At 54.2% G+C, this 17,108-nt stretch overlaps 1 protein-coding gene across 1 annotated transcript; it reads right to left on the bottom strand.

Moving 5' to 3' along the window:
- Positions 1-5,858: 5,858 nt before the first annotated feature.
- BBC3 (BCL2 binding component 3) lies at positions 5,859-13,699 on the bottom strand. Its single transcript, XM_037005033.2, has 4 exons — positions 13,562-13,699; positions 10,564-10,852; positions 8,954-9,144; positions 5,859-6,954 (listed from the first exon to the last, which is right to left on the bottom strand). Exons 2-4 carry the CDS (start codon positions 10,835-10,837, stop codon positions 6,838-6,840), a joined length of 582 nt encoding a protein of 193 aa, XP_036860928.2. The 5' UTR covers positions 10,838-10,852; positions 13,562-13,699; the 3' UTR covers positions 5,859-6,837.
- Positions 13,700-17,108: the final 3,409 nt, after the last annotated feature.

Below are 17,108 nucleotides of genomic sequence, written 5' to 3'. Positions count from 1 at the left end.
TAGATTGCTCAAATTTTAGAGTGTAGAAGCTTCTGGTTCCAATTGTCTGTTGATAACTCACTTTAAATAGTGGCTGTTCTCAGTGACAAGAATTATGATAATAAAGGAAAAGGAGTTAAACAGGATACCGATGCTGCCCTCTGTTTAGATCCTGCATGTGCCAGGCATTGTGCAGAGTGACAGTGGGAGATGGGGGCTTAGACTGTATTTGGCAAGTCAAAGACTTTTAATAATAGTAGCTAACATGCTCATTTTTAAGTTAAGTGACACTGAAGTGCCATAGTTGTACGGTCAGATCTTTCACTGGGATACCAGGTTTGTCTCGACTCAGCAGCCCAGGGATGCTCCAGTTCTCGCCCTCAGTTTGTTCCTGATGTACATTGTGGGAGGTGAGGGCCTGGCCAGTCTGAGTGAATCGGTCCGCTCCTGTTCGCAGTCGTGCTGCAGTCAGTCAGAATGCACTGGCTGCACTGGAAGGAGGAGCTCAGTGCCCGAGCCGCCCGGTCACCTCTGCTCCCACCCTAGGTGAGGCCAGGGCTGCGGTTCCGGTGGGACCCCCTTCTGGGCCCCAATGTTGTCACGTCGGGGGCACCAAGGTTTTCTCTGTGCATACTTCTCACATGGTCTTCGAAATTTTGATCTTATACCCTTTACTTTGCAATGCGAGGCCTTCGTCACAAGGGGGAGCAGGCGGGTCTGGATGGATTAAAAACAAAATCGGCATGGTAGACTCTTGTGTGAGGATTTTTGAACTTCCCACCGCTGTATGTCTGTAATGGCGGAGACTGAGTCATCCAGAGACGACCCCTTGGGGGTCGGAGGTAGTGCAGGGAGCTGCCAGCCTCAGGGAGGAAATGTCTTTATTCTCATTTCCACAAAGTCCATATACCCCCCTATTACGTGTGGGTATTACCATAAGGGTGGATTTCCTGAGTCTCCAGGAAGCACACAGTACTTGTCCTGGGGCTTCTAGTACCTCCAGGAGGTGTGTAGCCCACTTGGGAGGAGGAAGTCATCTGTGAAGGCGACACTGGGTGCTGGAGGTACCGAAGGAAAGGCGTGGGCTGTCCTGGGGCTGCCAGCCGTCTCCCCTCCATACTCCCCTTACATGGTCTCTGGCATGAGTAGGAGCGAGACTCTCAAGGGCCTGATGTGCTGAGGACTTAAGACGACAGTCTAGTGGAATAGGTTCTACTCAAGAAAAAAAAAAGTAAAAAATGACAGCCTCAGTCCCATCACAGCCCCCCATTCCATGGATCCCCTCTGCTGACCAATTAATATAAATGGGGGTGATGTATTAGGGATACTCTATTTGCCCTTTTACAGGTGGGAGATCGGGGTTTAGATGGTAGTTGGCAAGTCAAAAGAGGTTAATAATAACGGCAGCAAGATGCTCACAACCACCGGCCTGGTACCTTTCCAAATACTTAGACTTCAGCTAAATTGCATCTTCACAGCACTACCATGGGGGTCGGAACTGAGGTCACGCCCATACTGCAGACGAGGAAACCTGCGAAGGATGCAGTGGGACGATGGGCAAGGCTTCTATGCACGACATCAATGGACATAGATTGAGGGGCACCTTGTTATCTCCGTGAGGATAAGGAAACTCAGGCTTTGCGCTCATGAGGCCCGGAGACCTCGTCAGCAGCACTGAAGACCATCAGGCAGGCCCCGGTGCCGAGGGAGGGTCTGCAGCTGGGTCCAGAAGCACAGGTGGGTTTTGTGTTTAAGCTTGTAGTAGAACATGGGCATAAAACACATGTTTAAGAGTGAAAAGATTCCTCCCACTACATACACAGTCTGTCAGCACCACGTTGGCCACACGGCAGAAGCAGCTGACTTCACAGGTGAGTGGGATTTTGGAGAGAAACCTGAGATGCTTTTTGGATATGCTGTATCCACTTTCCTACCTGCTTACCAGAGGTCACTCCTGGCCAGCTACTGAGTGAATCCTTCCAGACTCTCTGGTTCAAACTCAGACCCTTACACTTAACCTGTGTGACCTTAGGAAGTGACTTTTTGTACCTTAGTTGCCCCATCTGTAAAATGGAGTAACAGTAGTACATTTCTCTGATCTGTGAGAATTAATACACTGAGAGTTTGCTCATCTTTTGCCACTGTTAATGCACATTCATAGAATACATCGCATAGAAATGTGCTTTTTCTCACTATGTAGTGGAGATCTTAGTGCATTGTGCTTCAAATTCCACAACCGTAGAGGAGCCATAAGCTATTTAATCAGCCTGCTGTTGAGTGACATTGAGCTGGTTTCCTCTGTACACACTTGGGAAAGACACCCCCCCCCCCAGTCAGGTGCCAGGGTTAGAGTATGCAAATGCATTTGAGATGTTGATTCCTCCCAAATGCTAGGGTGTTAGCATTTAACATTTAATGTGTTGTCTGAATAGATAACACATAAACAGTACAGAATTGAAAGGTTTACAGAGACAGGCAGCAAAAAAATTTTTTTTTCTTCTTAGGCAGGGGAAAAACTATATAAGCAATGAAAAGAAAATCTTCCCTTTCTGGAAGCAGCCATTGCAGGATGGGATTATTTGAAGGCGGGTGAGGACTGCAGGTGCAGGTTCTGGGGTTAGCCTGCTGGAGGTTGCAGTTGGTGGGTGGCACTGGTTTAGCGAAGAGCCTCCTTGCCAGCTCCTCAGCCTCAGCTCTGCCGAGCTGCAGGACCGCTAGACACCTTGGGTCCAAAAGAGAAGTCCATAGATGACTTTAGGTCTAATTTCCTTTGCCTCTGGAACAGCCGATCTTTTTTTTCTTTGGGCTTTGCTAACAAAATATGGCCTTCTCTGGCCCTGAGTGTGCCTGGGTCTGCCTCCTTCCATCTAACCTGGATAATGTGATAGGATTCCCTCCTTTCAGTCCCACAAATGATAGGTTTGGGTCTACTAAAAATGTGCAGAAATTCTCTTGCTGGTGTGATGGAGTAAGTTTCTAACAGACAAACCCTACCAATAATAAGACTCACTATTAAAGAAAACAAAAAAAACACCTCACCAAACAAAACAAAACTACTGGAAGACTGGAGAGTGATCAAAAAGCAGGTGTATTCTGGAAGGGAGTTGAGAGTTGTAGAAAGCCCACCGCAGGGAGCGTTTCCGGGGTGCGTGCGTGCGTGCAAGCACGAGCATTTGTTTCTCCCACAGCTTAGCCTAAGGGCAGGTACTGCACTAGGCAACTAAAAATAAAACTCAGGTGGAAAACCAGCTGTCTTCTGGCCTGAAGACCCAGAGGGCAGAGTCCAGAGTAACCACAACTACTGGAAAGGAGAACATGGAAGAGAAACCCCCAGGTATGCATATAAATTCAGCCCAAGTCTCTTGCTGACCATTGGACCGTGAATGCACAGAGCCGACTCTGAGCAGGACTGAAATGACGTGGATTTGAGCTATCACCCACTGCAGCAGTTTGAGTAATAAATACAAATACCTCATAAAACAAAACATTCACAGCCTTCGAAGGAATATAACAGAATCCAAAATGTCTACAACATAACAATATCTAGGATACAATCCAAAATTAGCTAATATTCATAGAATCAGGGAAATGTGACCCACATTCAAGGGAAAAGACAAGATGACCGAGGGAAGCCAAGTGTTGGAATTAGCAGACAATTTAAAGCAGTTACTACAACTATGCTTGCTGGGCTAAAGGAAAATTATGTGTAATGACGAAAAATATAAAGCCTCATCAGAGAAACAGAAAACGGAAGAACCACATGGACGTTCTAAGACCGAGAAGTACAATACCTGCGGTTCTTAAAATCCACAGATAGACCTAAGAGCAGAATGGAGATGATGGAGACAAGATTTTGTGAACTGGAAATACACAAATAGAAAGTAACCACTCTAAAAAAGGGGTAAGATTTTTGAAATAAGAGCTTCAGGAACTTGTAGGACACTCAAGAAGTCTGACAGCTGCGTAATTGGAGCCCTAGAAGCAGAGGAGAGAATGAGGAAGGAGAAATATTTGAGTAAATAATGGCCCCCAACTTATGAATATACATTTGAAGAAAACTGTGCCTAGACATAGAGTCAATATGAAAACCAAAAATGAAGAAAAACGTCTTGAAAGTGCCTGACAAAAACAACACATTACAAAGGAGAGCTGTGATTCCAGAGATGGTGGATTTCTCAGCAGAAATGATTCAGGCCAGAAGACAATGAAGTAACATCTTAAGAATGCTGAAAGCAAGCTGTCAACCCCAGAATTCTATAATCAGTGAAGATAGGTATTTTCAGACTAAAAAAAAGAATTTGTTGCCAGCAGAAATACACTGTAAGAAATGCTAATGGCACTAAGGGAAATTATCCTCAAATGAACTTGGAACTGAAGGATACATTGGAAGTGGTAAATAAATGGGGACTTTTTTCTCTTCATTTCTTTGAAATACGTCCAACTTCAAAGCAAACGTTATTATACTGTCTTGTGGCATTTGTAATGTGTCCCATCCCGTGAAGTGATGGGAGGTTTGGAAGAGTCAGTGACTGAGCAGTGGTAGTTTCCACATTTAAGGGAAGTGAATACTAACTCTAGACAGCGAGGAGGTAAGGATGTGTTTGTAAACTCAAGAGCAATACTAAAGAAATGCTGAAATGCCAAAAGATACATTTAAAAGGACTCAAAATATTCAAATAATCCAACAGGAGGCAGGAGAGAGGACATGGGAACAAAAACAGGACAAATGGAAAACACAATAAATCTAGAGATTTAATTCCATGAACTGTTCCTGGACAGGGGAGGTGGTTGGTCACAGGAGTAGGAAACATCTGCCAGGGGCACTGCTGGAACGCAGTGAGGCCCAAGAAGAGCTGTACTGCCAGACAGCTGGGCTGAGTGCCCCGTGGGGCCTGTGCACAAGTGTTAGAATAAATGCCCAAGGACTCACTGTGATTATTTTTGCTCACTGTTATTCATATCGATGGAAATCTAGTTCGTCTATCGGAGGCTAACTGCTGTTAACCTCCTATGAGTATGTTAACATTCTGTTGAATGACTAGAGCAGACTTGATTGACCCTTTTGTCTACTGGTGAAGACTTAGATGGTTGGTTTTGTGTGTTGCCAATAGTTGGACACTTGCACATACCCACTTCCAAGGGAGACACCCAGGAAGGCAATTGTGGGCAGAGCAGAGGTATGTGTATCCTCAGCTTGACAAGGTTCGGCCAAATTCCTCTCCAGGGTTCCCAGTTACCCCAGCCTGGCCTTTTAGAAGGGCCATTGCCCGTGAACTTCCCCTCTACCAGTGAGGACAGCCAGGAAGGGGCGGAGCTGGGGTCTGAGCCCACCCTATGGGAGAGGGCACAGCAGAGGCATTTGGCCAGCTGCCCTGTCTTCAGGAAGGTAACAGTGGGAGCTCCCCTTCTGTGAATCCAACAGGCTTTTCAGGCCAGGCAGTGGGCCAGTCCTCAGAACAGCTAGCTACAGGTGAAGCTTCCCCATGACCCTGGCTCGAGGTGCACTCCCTTGTCACCTTGTCTCCATCAGGACAGGGACGAGATCCATTTCATTACTGACACATTTCCCAGGACTCTTACTGTGGTGCTTCTGAGTAAGTTATAGGTCATTCCCTTAATGAATACCCAGCCTCTGTGACATACTTTATCCAGTGGGGATAAAGTAAGGATAAAGCACCAAAAAACCCATGCCTTCAGAGACTTTGCTTTTAATGTGAGTTAAGCGGGGATGGATGAAGGGTGCCTACAGTGGCGCCCATGCTCCTTAGCCTTCCGTTAGGTATAGCTGCAGACACCCAGGTGTGCCCGTGGACTGCCTCTCTCACCTCCTCCCAGATGGGGATCTGGCCACGTGCAACAGGGAAAGAGCAGAGAGTATCCACTGTTCCAATCTGATTTTATTGAAAAGGAAACATACAAAAATCATGTACAAAAAAAATTAACCAAACATGTACAGAAAATTCATTCCATTATCTACAGCAGCGCATATACAGTATTTTACAGGCTGGGCCACCCCTCCCCGCTCCCAGACTCCTCCCTCTTCTGAGAATTCCCCCCTCCCTGACTCCCCGTCTTCCCCCCAGCGCTTCGCCCTGGGGACTAAGGCTGGGGCGGTTTCCGCCAAAATATCCCACCCCCCAAATGAATGCCAGTGGTCACACGTGCTCTCTCTAAACCTATGCAATGGGATTGATGGGGGCGGGGGGTGGTCGTGGGCAGAGCACAGGATTCACAGTCTGGGCCCCTCCTGGCCACCCCCAGATGAAGGTGAGGCAGGCATGCCCACCCCCCGCCGGCTGGCTCAGGGAAGATGGCTGGGCGCTGGGCTGGGGCAGCCATCAGACACACCCCATTCTCTGGCTCCAGGAGGCTAGTGGTCACGTTTGGCTCATTTGCTCTTCACGGGTCCCCTCCCTGGGAGGAGGGGGGGAAGCACCAGGGGCCTGAGGGCAGGCCCAAAGAGAAGGAGCACTGGGAGGGAGACCCCCCAGCATCACCCTGCGGCTGGAAGGGGCAGCCAGCACCAGCAGCCTTTCCTGAGATGGTGGTGGGCAGTAGAGGCGGGCGGCTCAGTCCCCACCCCCTCAGTCACCGCCGCCTTCCAACGCTGAGGCCCGCAGCCCTCTCTTCCCTGGCTTCTCAGCCAGGGACCCAGGAGTCCACCTCTCGTCAGTGCACCCCGGGCAGGGCCGGGGCTGGGTCTGGAGTGGCTGCCCTGGCCCGCCCTTGGGACAGGCAGGGCTGGGAGTCCAGTATGCTACATGGTGCAGAAAAAGTCCCCCGCACTGGCCAGGGCGTCAGGAGGTGAGAGGGTCCTGCCCCCCGAGTCCCTGACGTCCACCGGGCGGGTGCAGGCACCTAATTGGGCTCCATCTCGGGGGTTCCACGGCCCCTGGGCAAGGGCAGGAGTCCCATGATGAGATTGTACAGGACCCTCCAGGGTGAGGGGCGGTGTCGCTGCTGCTCCTCTTGTCTCTATGGAGAAGGGAGAAGAAGTGAGACTGGGAGTATGACCGCGGCACAGGGGTGGTCGGGTGGCAGGCAGTGAGCAGGGAGGCACGATCCTAAGAGGGAGCTATGGATGCCCTCACTCAACCCTCTGAGGTAGGTGCTATTATGGCTAATTGAGTCCAAATCCCAGTTCCAACGACCACCTGGGCCAAAGTCACCTTCTGGGGTTGCAGCATCCTCACCTAGAACATGGGAACAAGACGCAGAGGATGCAGATGGAATGCCCTCAGCACAGTGCCTGCAAACCTGAGTGCCTGGACCCAAGCTATGGTCTCTGGTTGGGAAAGTCACCCAACCAAAGTCACACAAGGCTGAGGGGTGCAGCTGGGTTGCAGCCCACCCTGCCTGCCCCTAAAAGTCTGGTGAGATGGAGAGATCGTGCAGGGTGCCCTTCGTCTCAGTGATTTTAGAATAATTTGTGGAAGGAGGAGAACTGTGCTGAGGCTGCACAGATGTGTGTCCAGGTAAAGCTAACCCTTGTCCTCTCCCCAGTGGCAGGGTGAAGGCCTGGGGTGGCCTCTAGACCCTCTCAGTTCCAAAATGCTGAAAGTGGGAATGAAGGAGGTAGATACAAGAAAAGACTCCCCACCAATAAAAATCAAAGGCAAGCTAGAGCACGCTCCTGCCCTCTGTACTGAGTGCATGGCCAGGCCCTGTGCTCATAGGTCAGCTCCGCCCAATCGCATTCCCCCTAAAACGGGAAGGGGAAACTGATCTTCTAGATGAGAACAAGAAGGCCAGATAAATCATCCCACTTATCTTAGCAGGTACCTGGGTGTGGGATGCCCTGTATCAGCCCCTGGCCTCACCAACTCTTGCAGGCAGAGGGTGGCAAAGGGGGCATGTCAGATTGGAATTAAGTCTGCCAATGTCCCATTGCTATGGGGTACCACACGGCACAGCCACCTCTATGAGCAAGTTAGCAATCATCTAGCAAGGCCGAGGGCAGGCAGATCACCCAGGCAGACTCCGCAGACACACACAAGTGCACCAAGAGATGTTCATCGTTTGAAAGGACCAAAAAAAAAAAAGGCTAAATAAAACGAAACATTTTTTAAAAACCCTAAATATCCATCAATGAGAAAATGAACAAGGGTACTATCTGGTGTTGATCCAAAAGGATGCCACATAGCAGTAAAAATGAGTAACTAAAGCTCTTTGCTGACTCAAGCTTTATATTGAAAGGAAAGAACTTTGCAGAGAACACACACCATATCATGTACATGAGGCTAAAAGAGCCCCACGATCCTATGCATTGTTTGTGGGCTGGTAAATATGTAGTAACAGAATGAACACCTGCAGAGGAACGGACCAAGCCAACCTGAGAGGTTTCTTTTGGAAGATGGGAGGGTCAGAGGGTCAGGGAGGAGAACCCGGGGCTTCATAACATCCGGTGTTTGTTTTTCTTCGAAGCAAGCAATGCGGGGTAAGGTTCAGACTGGACAGAGATGGGTGGTGGGTGCCCTGTTTGTTGTTCTTTATTCTCTGCCACGGGCTTCAAATACTTCGTTTCAACTAGAGGCCTCGCGGCAGGGGGCGGGGCCTGCCGCGGGGAGGGGGCGGAGGCTGCCGCGGGGCGCGGGCGGGGGCGGGGCCCTCCTGGGAAGGCGGCGGCGCGCCGCGGGCCGCGCGGGCGGGCGCGGCCGCGCAGCCGCTGCTGACTCACCGGCTATAAATAGCCCGGGATATATGAGCTGCGCCGCGCAGCGCCGCCCTCAGTGCCCACGGCCGCGGGCCACCGGCGCGCCGCAGCTCTCCGGGCGGCTCCGGCCCTCGCCCAGCCGTGCCAGCCGCGGCGCGGGCCTTACGGCGGCTCCGCGGCCACCCCACCCTTCCCACCTGCTTGTCCCCGGCGCGACCCCGCTGCGCAGGGCAGCAGCTGCCGCACATCTGGTGGGGCGGCTCGCAGCCCCCTCCCCGGCGGGAAGTCCCACCTGCCGCCTACCCCTCCCCCAGGACTCACCCGCCGTTCGTACAGCGCGTTGAGGTCGTCCGCCATCCGCCGCAGCTGGGCCCCGATCTCTCGGGCCCACTGCTCCTCCTCCCCCCGGATTCCCGGGGCCGCTTGGGTGGGGCCTCCCGCCAGGGCCCCCGGGGCGCTGGGCACAGGCGATTCCAGGTGCTGCTCCCCGGGCGAGAGCGAGGGCTGAGGACCTGGGAGAAGCCGAGGGTCGTGGTCAGCACCCACCACCCCTCTGGGCCCTTAAGTATCCCCGAGGGACCAGTTAGCCAGGGCCTGCTTCTCCCTTTTCCAGCCGCCTTATTTCCCTTCGGGTCCTCGCCTCTTTTCTAGCGATTCCCTCTTAGAGCCAGATTTCTCAGCTGCAACTCCCCAGACACCAGACAGCAAGAGGAGGTCCTGAGGAGGCCTCTCTGAGATCGTGTGTCTAGCAGCTACCACACCACTACTCGTGTTAGTCTGGAAGTCCTTCCACTTATCCGACCTAAGTTCCTCTATTCCAAAACGGGACCAAACTTTGCCTGCTCCATTTAACAGACGAGGAGACTGAGGCGCACCCTAAGAAATGACCCAAGGTCACACAGGGATACAGCACTGACTACACCCAGAATCACAAGCCTCCAGGTCTCCTGCCCTCTCGAGTCCAACCACAGTGAAGCCACACCCCCGGATGTGGCACCAAGACCAGAAGCCAGACTGGCTGCCTCAGAGCACGGGCCTGGGGGCTGGGAAAGCGGGAGAAGCCTTCCTGCCCCACCCCCTTCTAAGCTCCTCGAGGTCTCCGACTCCCTCCTGTCACACCAGGTCCTGGTACGAGGGATCCCTAAGGCAGAAAATCAGGGCCTCCGTTCCCTCACCTGTAACTCTGGTCTTGAAATTTGGTCCCCTCCTGACGCACTGCCAGAGACCGGGGCCGGGGAAGTTTGCTTTCCCGTTAACGCCTGGGCCGCAGGGCCCGGGTGGGGGTGGGGAAGGCTTGGGCAGCAGGACCTTCTCCCCTGCCACCGACTGCGCCGGCCGGGATGGGGCTAGCCGGGCACCGCAGAGTTAACAGCCCATCGGGCTGGGGAACTTTAACTCTTCCTTCCCCAGGACTGACTTTCCCACTTTCAGGCCCTCCCCAACCCCCGCCCGCCACTTTTATCGACACACTGGCCCCTCCCCCTCTCTAGCTCCAGGACCGCGCAGAGGGCCGGGCCTGGCCAAAGAGATGCAGATAGAGGCAAGAGGCCACCCTCGACCCCTCTCCTAAGTCCTTAAGTGACAGTGCCCCCAGTCTGCTCCCACTCCCTTCAACTACAATCCTCCGGGGGGGTTACGGGGACCCGAACTAGGGGAGGGGGCTGGGAAACAGCTGTTGCCCCAGGCCAGGAAAAGGCCGTGGGCTGCAACTCGGGAACTGCAGTCAGATTCCAGGAGGGACTTCCCACTCGGCCTCCCCCAACTCCAGCCTCTCACTCCGTCTTCCTGCTTCTTGCAACACAAAGACCACACTGGCCACACCCTCCCTGTGGCCCGGCCGGCTCGCCACCTCCCCCAACTCCCTCCCTCTTCCCCGGGTCCTCAGTGTCTTTCCTGGCTCCCGTCGTCCCTGGTGTGGGGCGGGCACTCACCGTCCGGGCGCGGGCCTCGGGGCCGGCTGCGGGGACCTCCAGGCCAGCGGGAGCCCCCCAGGGCGGCGGTGACGGCGGGCGGGGCGGTGGGGGCGCAGAGGTAGGCGGCGGGCAGCAGGGCGGGGGCGGCGGGGGCGGCGGGCAGGCCGGGTTCGCAGAGGCCGCAGGACACGGCGGAGGGCACCAGGCGGCTGAGGGGGAAAGGGCGCGGGCCGTCGCGGGCCAGGCCCTCTACGGGCTCCGGGGAGCTGCCCTCCTGGCGTGCTCGGGCCATGGCGCTCCCTGGGGCCTGCAGGACAAGGGGAGAGGGGTGCGGTCAGCTGGGAAGTGCAGGGGGCACCAGGGCCCCACAAGGTACACACTCCATGGACTTCCATGGGCACCCCCACTCCTGCACACAGTGATGAGCACACGTGGGGAGCGGGGTTGGTGCCCACAACACGCAGAGATCCAGAAGGGGGGACTGTAGCTGTGTGTGATGACCCCACAGGACACACATCCACCTAAGGGCTGACCCAGGGCACTGGCTGGCAGAGACAGCCATCTGTGCACCTGGTGATGGGCACACATGAGAGACAAGGAGGCACAGGATGGCTCTCACAGCAAGTACAAGGGCTCACAGAGGACCCAGATGGAGGAGTCTGTTGGGGGTGTGTGTGTGTGAGGGTTGACAGTCCCATAATACAAACTCACACAGCCTGGGATTCACACAGGACTTGGCTGGTGGGTTAACTTCTGGAATACAGTGATGGACACACAAGGAGGGTAGCCAGATACTCTGATGGCTCCCACAATATACAGAGGGACTTACACAAGACCCAAATGGAGATTGTTGGAGGGGTGGGGGTGAAGTACATAACAGATACACGAGGATTCACACAGGACTGGCCAGCCTGACCTCCAACCTCATCTCCCATTGCACAGAAACACTGAGATTGCCCCAGACAAACACACACACACACAGACCAAAACGTGGACACACACATACACAGACCATCAGAAGAGCTACACACACAATGCACACTGCCTGGCACAACCCATGCCTACCATCCCCAGACACATACTCTGTCTGGATCTCACACACAGACCCACTGTTGATATGCCCAAGGCCACGCACACAGCGCAGCCACTACAAGTGTACTAAATAGGCACCGCCACACTTCCCAAACACACGTGCTGCTCCCCCCACATACACACCCACGAGGCAAGATCTACCTACCTCAAGATTCACACACGTAACAACACAAAACGCAAGGAGAGTAGCCAGGTACTGTGATGACACAAAACAGGCATCCTTGGACACACACAGACCAATGAAACTGAAACACCCACCTGTCACCAACTCCCAGACCCCAGGACACATGTAAACCAGGCACACACACATCACAGGTACATGTCATCAGACCTTGAGGCATCACCACACATGCCCACAACGACACACAGGCAGGAGCAGACATCAACCCACCCACCCTCCTCCCCCAGCCTCAAAACACCATCACCAACTGTCAGCCACACACACACACACACACACACACACACACACACACACACACACACACACACACACACAGAGCTAACTCTAATCCCACATAGCCCTGGCAGCATGCACACCTAAAGCACCCACAGAAAACACTGGTCTCACGTGACTGACATAAACACTACACACACGCAGCCCACATGACACACATGAGCCAGCCGATCACTGAGACAAGCCCCCCAGACCCAACACACACACACACACACACACAGAGGCTCAGACACAGCCTCATACAAGAGACTGCCAGCAACACCCACTGACTGCAATGCACAGACCCCACAGAGTCCTGGTCCTCAATTCCCAGCCGCGGATACCAGACACACAAGCCAAACACAGACCGAGACAATCACCCACCACACACACACACACACGCACTCACCCAGCAGAACTCTCACAGACACCTGGGCAGAAAACAGACATCAGCACACAGCAGGCACTATCACAAACCCTTAGCTCAACCGCATGCCCTGCAGATACAGAGTCCACATAGTCAAGACACACTAGCACGCACAAACAGAACATCAGGCAAGACACTAAATACATGCAACACGCACACATCACAACCACACACTGTATAGCACAGGCAGGCAACAGAGACCCACAGAATCACCCCCAAAACCACACGAAGACAACTCTCACAGAGAACACACATACACACAGGTACCCCACACATAAACAGAGCACCCACCCCTCAGGCACGGCAGGCAGAGACAGAAGCCCCCACAAACACACATGGGGACTCACGCACACACTCCAACGGGCCGCAACCCCAGCACTGCCCTGGACTGACACCACCACTCCCTGCAGACCCCAGCACAAACTCGGAGCCAGACACACACACGCACACACCCAGGCGAGACACCTGCAGATCCACAACCCCGCACACGCGCGCTCCCACGGCGGGCCCAGACGCCCCCCTCCGCTGTCACAGCCCCCCCACCCCGCCGCCGCCACGTGCGCCCGCCCCGCCTGCCAGGCGAGCGCGGGGCCAATAACTGGCTGTTGCTGGGGCGCAGCCCCCGCCCGCAGGAGCCGCAGACTCCACGGCCCGCGAGCCGCCCCTGTCACCGCCCCCAGCGGGCGCGCGCCCGGGGTGTGGCCGCCCCTCCCTGCCGTCCACCCTCGACCCCTCCCGGACTGCGGTGGCCGGGGCAGTCGGGGTCTCACTTCCCCGGGGCCGCACTGGCCGCCAGGGGGCGCTGCCGAGCCTGCACCCCATTGTTTGTAAACAAACCCGCCAGACCGCCGAGGTACCTGCGTTCCCGGATTCTTAGCGCCTCCCGCCCGGCGACCCCAGCCCAGGGACCCTCGTGGAAGTGGACGGCGAGGAGAGAGGGAGGCACGGTGTGAAGGTGCAGTGAGGTCCCACTGCTCTCTCAGTGCACTCCCGCCACCTCCTCCAGGGAGCCCACCCGGCCTGGCCGCTCGCAGGCGGCGGGGGCTCGAGGTGCGCACACTCACCCCGGGGGCATGAACACGCCGGAGGGAGCGATAATGGGGGGCGGGCGGCTTCCTTGAGGAGGGCGCGCCCGCCGAGCGCCGCTCGCTGAGACTGCCGCTGTGGCTGCTGCTGCGGTGGCCGCTCTAACTGCAGTGGCGGCTGCTGTTGCTGTGCCTGCTGCTGCTGCTCGGGACGCAGGCACGTCTGCGTCGTGGCCGCCGCTGCTGATCTCGCTGCCGCCGCCGCCGACAGGCGCCCGCTCGCATGTGGCTCGCGCCGCGCGTCTCAGGCCGCCCGGCGGATCCCCGGCCCGCTCGGCGGCCGCCCCGCCCCCGCCCCCGCCCAGCGGGTCCCACGCCCCGCCCCCGCGTGACGCCAGGGCCCCGCCCGCTGCCCGCCCGCCGCGGACAAGTCGGGACTTGCAGGCGCGCGCCGCGCCCCCTACCTCCGCGCGGGGCTTTCCCTGCAGCCGCGGACGGGGCGGGGCCTCGCCGGGGCCTGGAGGACCGAGGCGCGCTGCCGAGCACCCGGGACAGCCGAACGCACACTGACACACTGACACACTGACTGGGGCCCACAGACACACACACACCCCCAGAGGCGTGTACACAGACTGACCCACCGGCGCTCTGGGGTACACAAAGTCACGTGCTGCGAGCGCTACGAGCACAAGCCGACTCACAGACACACGGCCACAGCCGCACAAACGCACACCTTGGACAGGGGCGTGGACACAACGCTGACCAGGACACACACACACACACCCAGACACAAGTATAGAGACTGCTCTCTGACAGAGTCACTGGGACACGCACGCTGACACAGTGACAGGGACACACACGGTTGCACAAACACCCACACTGATGAGCACGCTCAGACCCATGAACGGACCATGTTGACAGTTCACAAACATTCCCTCTGAAACGGGCACCCAAGGCATACACACAGTGGCAGGCCCACACAGACAGGCTGAGAGCTCCCCAGGAAATACAGACTACCTGGGTGCAGCTGGACTCCGGACACAGACCTTGATGTAGATGACAGTCCCACAGGGACACATACAAATACCCATACCAGCTCACAGCTCATATATGACAAAGGAAATTGACCCTCACAGACATAGATCATGAGATATTAAAAAATGATCCCCAACACAGTCACAAAGTCACACCTGTGACAGGTTCCTGCTTTATGACGGGACACAGTCTGGAGCACGTGCACCTGGCCTCTGTCGCCTGTAGTCTGGTGAGAAGGAAGCCCCGGGCACCTGGCACAGACATGCCCGGGCAGCCCCTGCACTGACTCTCACTCTGCCTCTCGGCTTTCAGTTCCCTTTCCCTTCTCACTTTCTCATTGTCACTCCCTCCCCCACTTGGATGTGGCGACCCCATGTCCTCCCTGTCTCCCCTGCACCTTCCATTCCTTCTGTCACAGCCCAAACCACACCTTGTCACCACAGGGCGAGTCACCTCCGAATGCCTTGCACAGGGCTTGCAGAGAAGGGATGCCAGACCTGAGCAAAGGTCTTGTCCAGGTTCTCAAATTTGGCTCCCTCTGGGGCCAGATCCATTTCTCAAGAAAAGCAGGAAATGCAGAATTCAGTTGAAAGTCCCCCTACTTTAAACATTGGGCACTAATTTAGCCTCCCTTCCTCCTTCCCTTCCCTCATTCATCCATTCATTCTCCCTTCTTTCCTTTCTTCCTTCCGGTGTTTTTCTAAGTGTGGGTCATGAACAAACTATGGATCATGAAGTCACTTTCATGGATCTTATTTTTATTGAAGTTTATTGAGATATCTTACATGCACTAAAATTCACTTTTTTTTATAGTTCGGTGATTTGTGACAAAAGTGCACTCTTGTACTTCACCACAATCAAGACTCAGAACATTTCCATCACCCAAAATACTTCCCTTGTGCCCTTCTACAGGAAATCCTTTCTACCTACAACTTTAGTGGCTCTTGACCTCACGTAAAAAAATACAAAATAGAATATCATTTTTTTAAAATCATAAAGTCAAAGGAGAATACTGTCTTGTGAAAATTTTGTTTATATAGGGAATTCATCCCAGGTCACAAAGAAAGTATATTTCCGACTGTAACCCAAGTTTAAAGGATTTAAGAAATGCTACTTTACGGAGAAGACGAGTAATGTGACTCTATAGCATCTTACTATGCTGATAGACGGTGTCTGCAATGGGGGGATGAGGACTTGATAATATGGGTGAATGCTGTTCATGTGAAACCTTCATAAGATTGCATATCAATGATGCTTTAATAAAAAAATGCTACTTTAGACATTTATTAAATGAGCTCATGCATGGGAATCATTGAATACAGTGTCTGACACATAGTAAGCACCTAATAAATGTTAGCTATTATCTTCAGTATAACTAATTGTTGTCACTGTTTGCTCTATGCCTGACAGAGATGAAGTAAGGAGAGAGGCAGGCCCCATTCTGTACCCGTTAACCACTGACCAGTGCCCTCAAGCTGCCTAGTAAAGGGCTGGACACCAGGAGGTCAGATGTGCTGATATGTTCTGAGAAGAAAATGAGTGTGAAGGAGAATAGGAATCTGGCTTGGTGGGTAGGGGTAGGAGAGTGGGAGAGGCCAAGGGTCTGCCAGGCCACAAACATTGTCACCTGTCAAGATCCTTCCCGTTATTTAGCCCAGATCCTGTTTCAAATTCCATCATCCTATCTCTCCAGAATAAGGTTCTCAAACTCAAGAGCCATCCTTAAATAAATGAGAGAAAGAGTCTAGTGTAAGATAACAGGGAATGGTGGGAACTGTGGCTTAATTGGAGTAAGCTAGGTCCTTCCAGAGGCTTACAAACCATGTGGGCAAAGATAAGAAGAGTTTGTGACTGGCTCAAGAGATGCCTTTTTTGAGGTTCCCTCCATTAGGGTCACAGGGAGGGAGGGAGCCCCACTGCCATTTCCCAGACTACTTTCTCTCCCACCCTGAGGAACCAAGGGACTCCCTCCTCTACGTTCCTGGAGGAGCATTCTGGGCCTCACTCCAGCCCTGCCCAAAGAGGGGACAGTGACTCTGAAGATCAGAGGCTTCTCGGAGGGGGAGAAACAGGTAAACTGAGTTACAAACAGAGAGAGGAAGAGAGGAGAGTCAGAAAGAGACAGGGAGAAGCTAGATGGAGAGAAAACGAGGGGGGTCAGGGGTGGGGGTGAGAGGTGGGTCTGCTTGGCAGAGAACAGGGTTTCTCAACCTCTCCATTGACATTTGGGGACAGATGATCACTTGTTGTGGGGTGCTGTCATGCACTTTGCAGGGTGTTTAGCACCTCCCCTGACCTCTATCCACTGTCTGTGGTAGCACCCCCTCCTTTTGTGCCAATCCAAAATGTCTCCAAACAGTGCCAAATATCCCCCAGGGAGGCAAAATCACCCCTGCTTTAGAACCATGAGCTAGGTAGGAGTCCCCACAGTTGTGGGGACTCCACAGTTGTGGCCCACCCCGCAAAAGTCTGTATGCAGAGCTCACCAAAGAGCATGGGCCTGAGTTAGAATCCCCAGCCCTGCCACCTACTGTTTGTGTGACCTTGTGTC

The sequence above is a fragment of the Manis javanica genome, chromosome 17, assembly GCF_040802235.1.
Source record: "Manis javanica isolate MJ-LG chromosome 17, MJ_LKY, whole genome shotgun sequence".
In the NCBI taxonomy this organism is placed as follows: Eukaryota; Metazoa; Chordata; class Mammalia; order Pholidota; family Manidae; genus Manis; species Manis javanica.
Note: the sequence above shows the minus strand (reverse complement) of the source record. Positions and strands in the feature narration are given on the sequence as shown.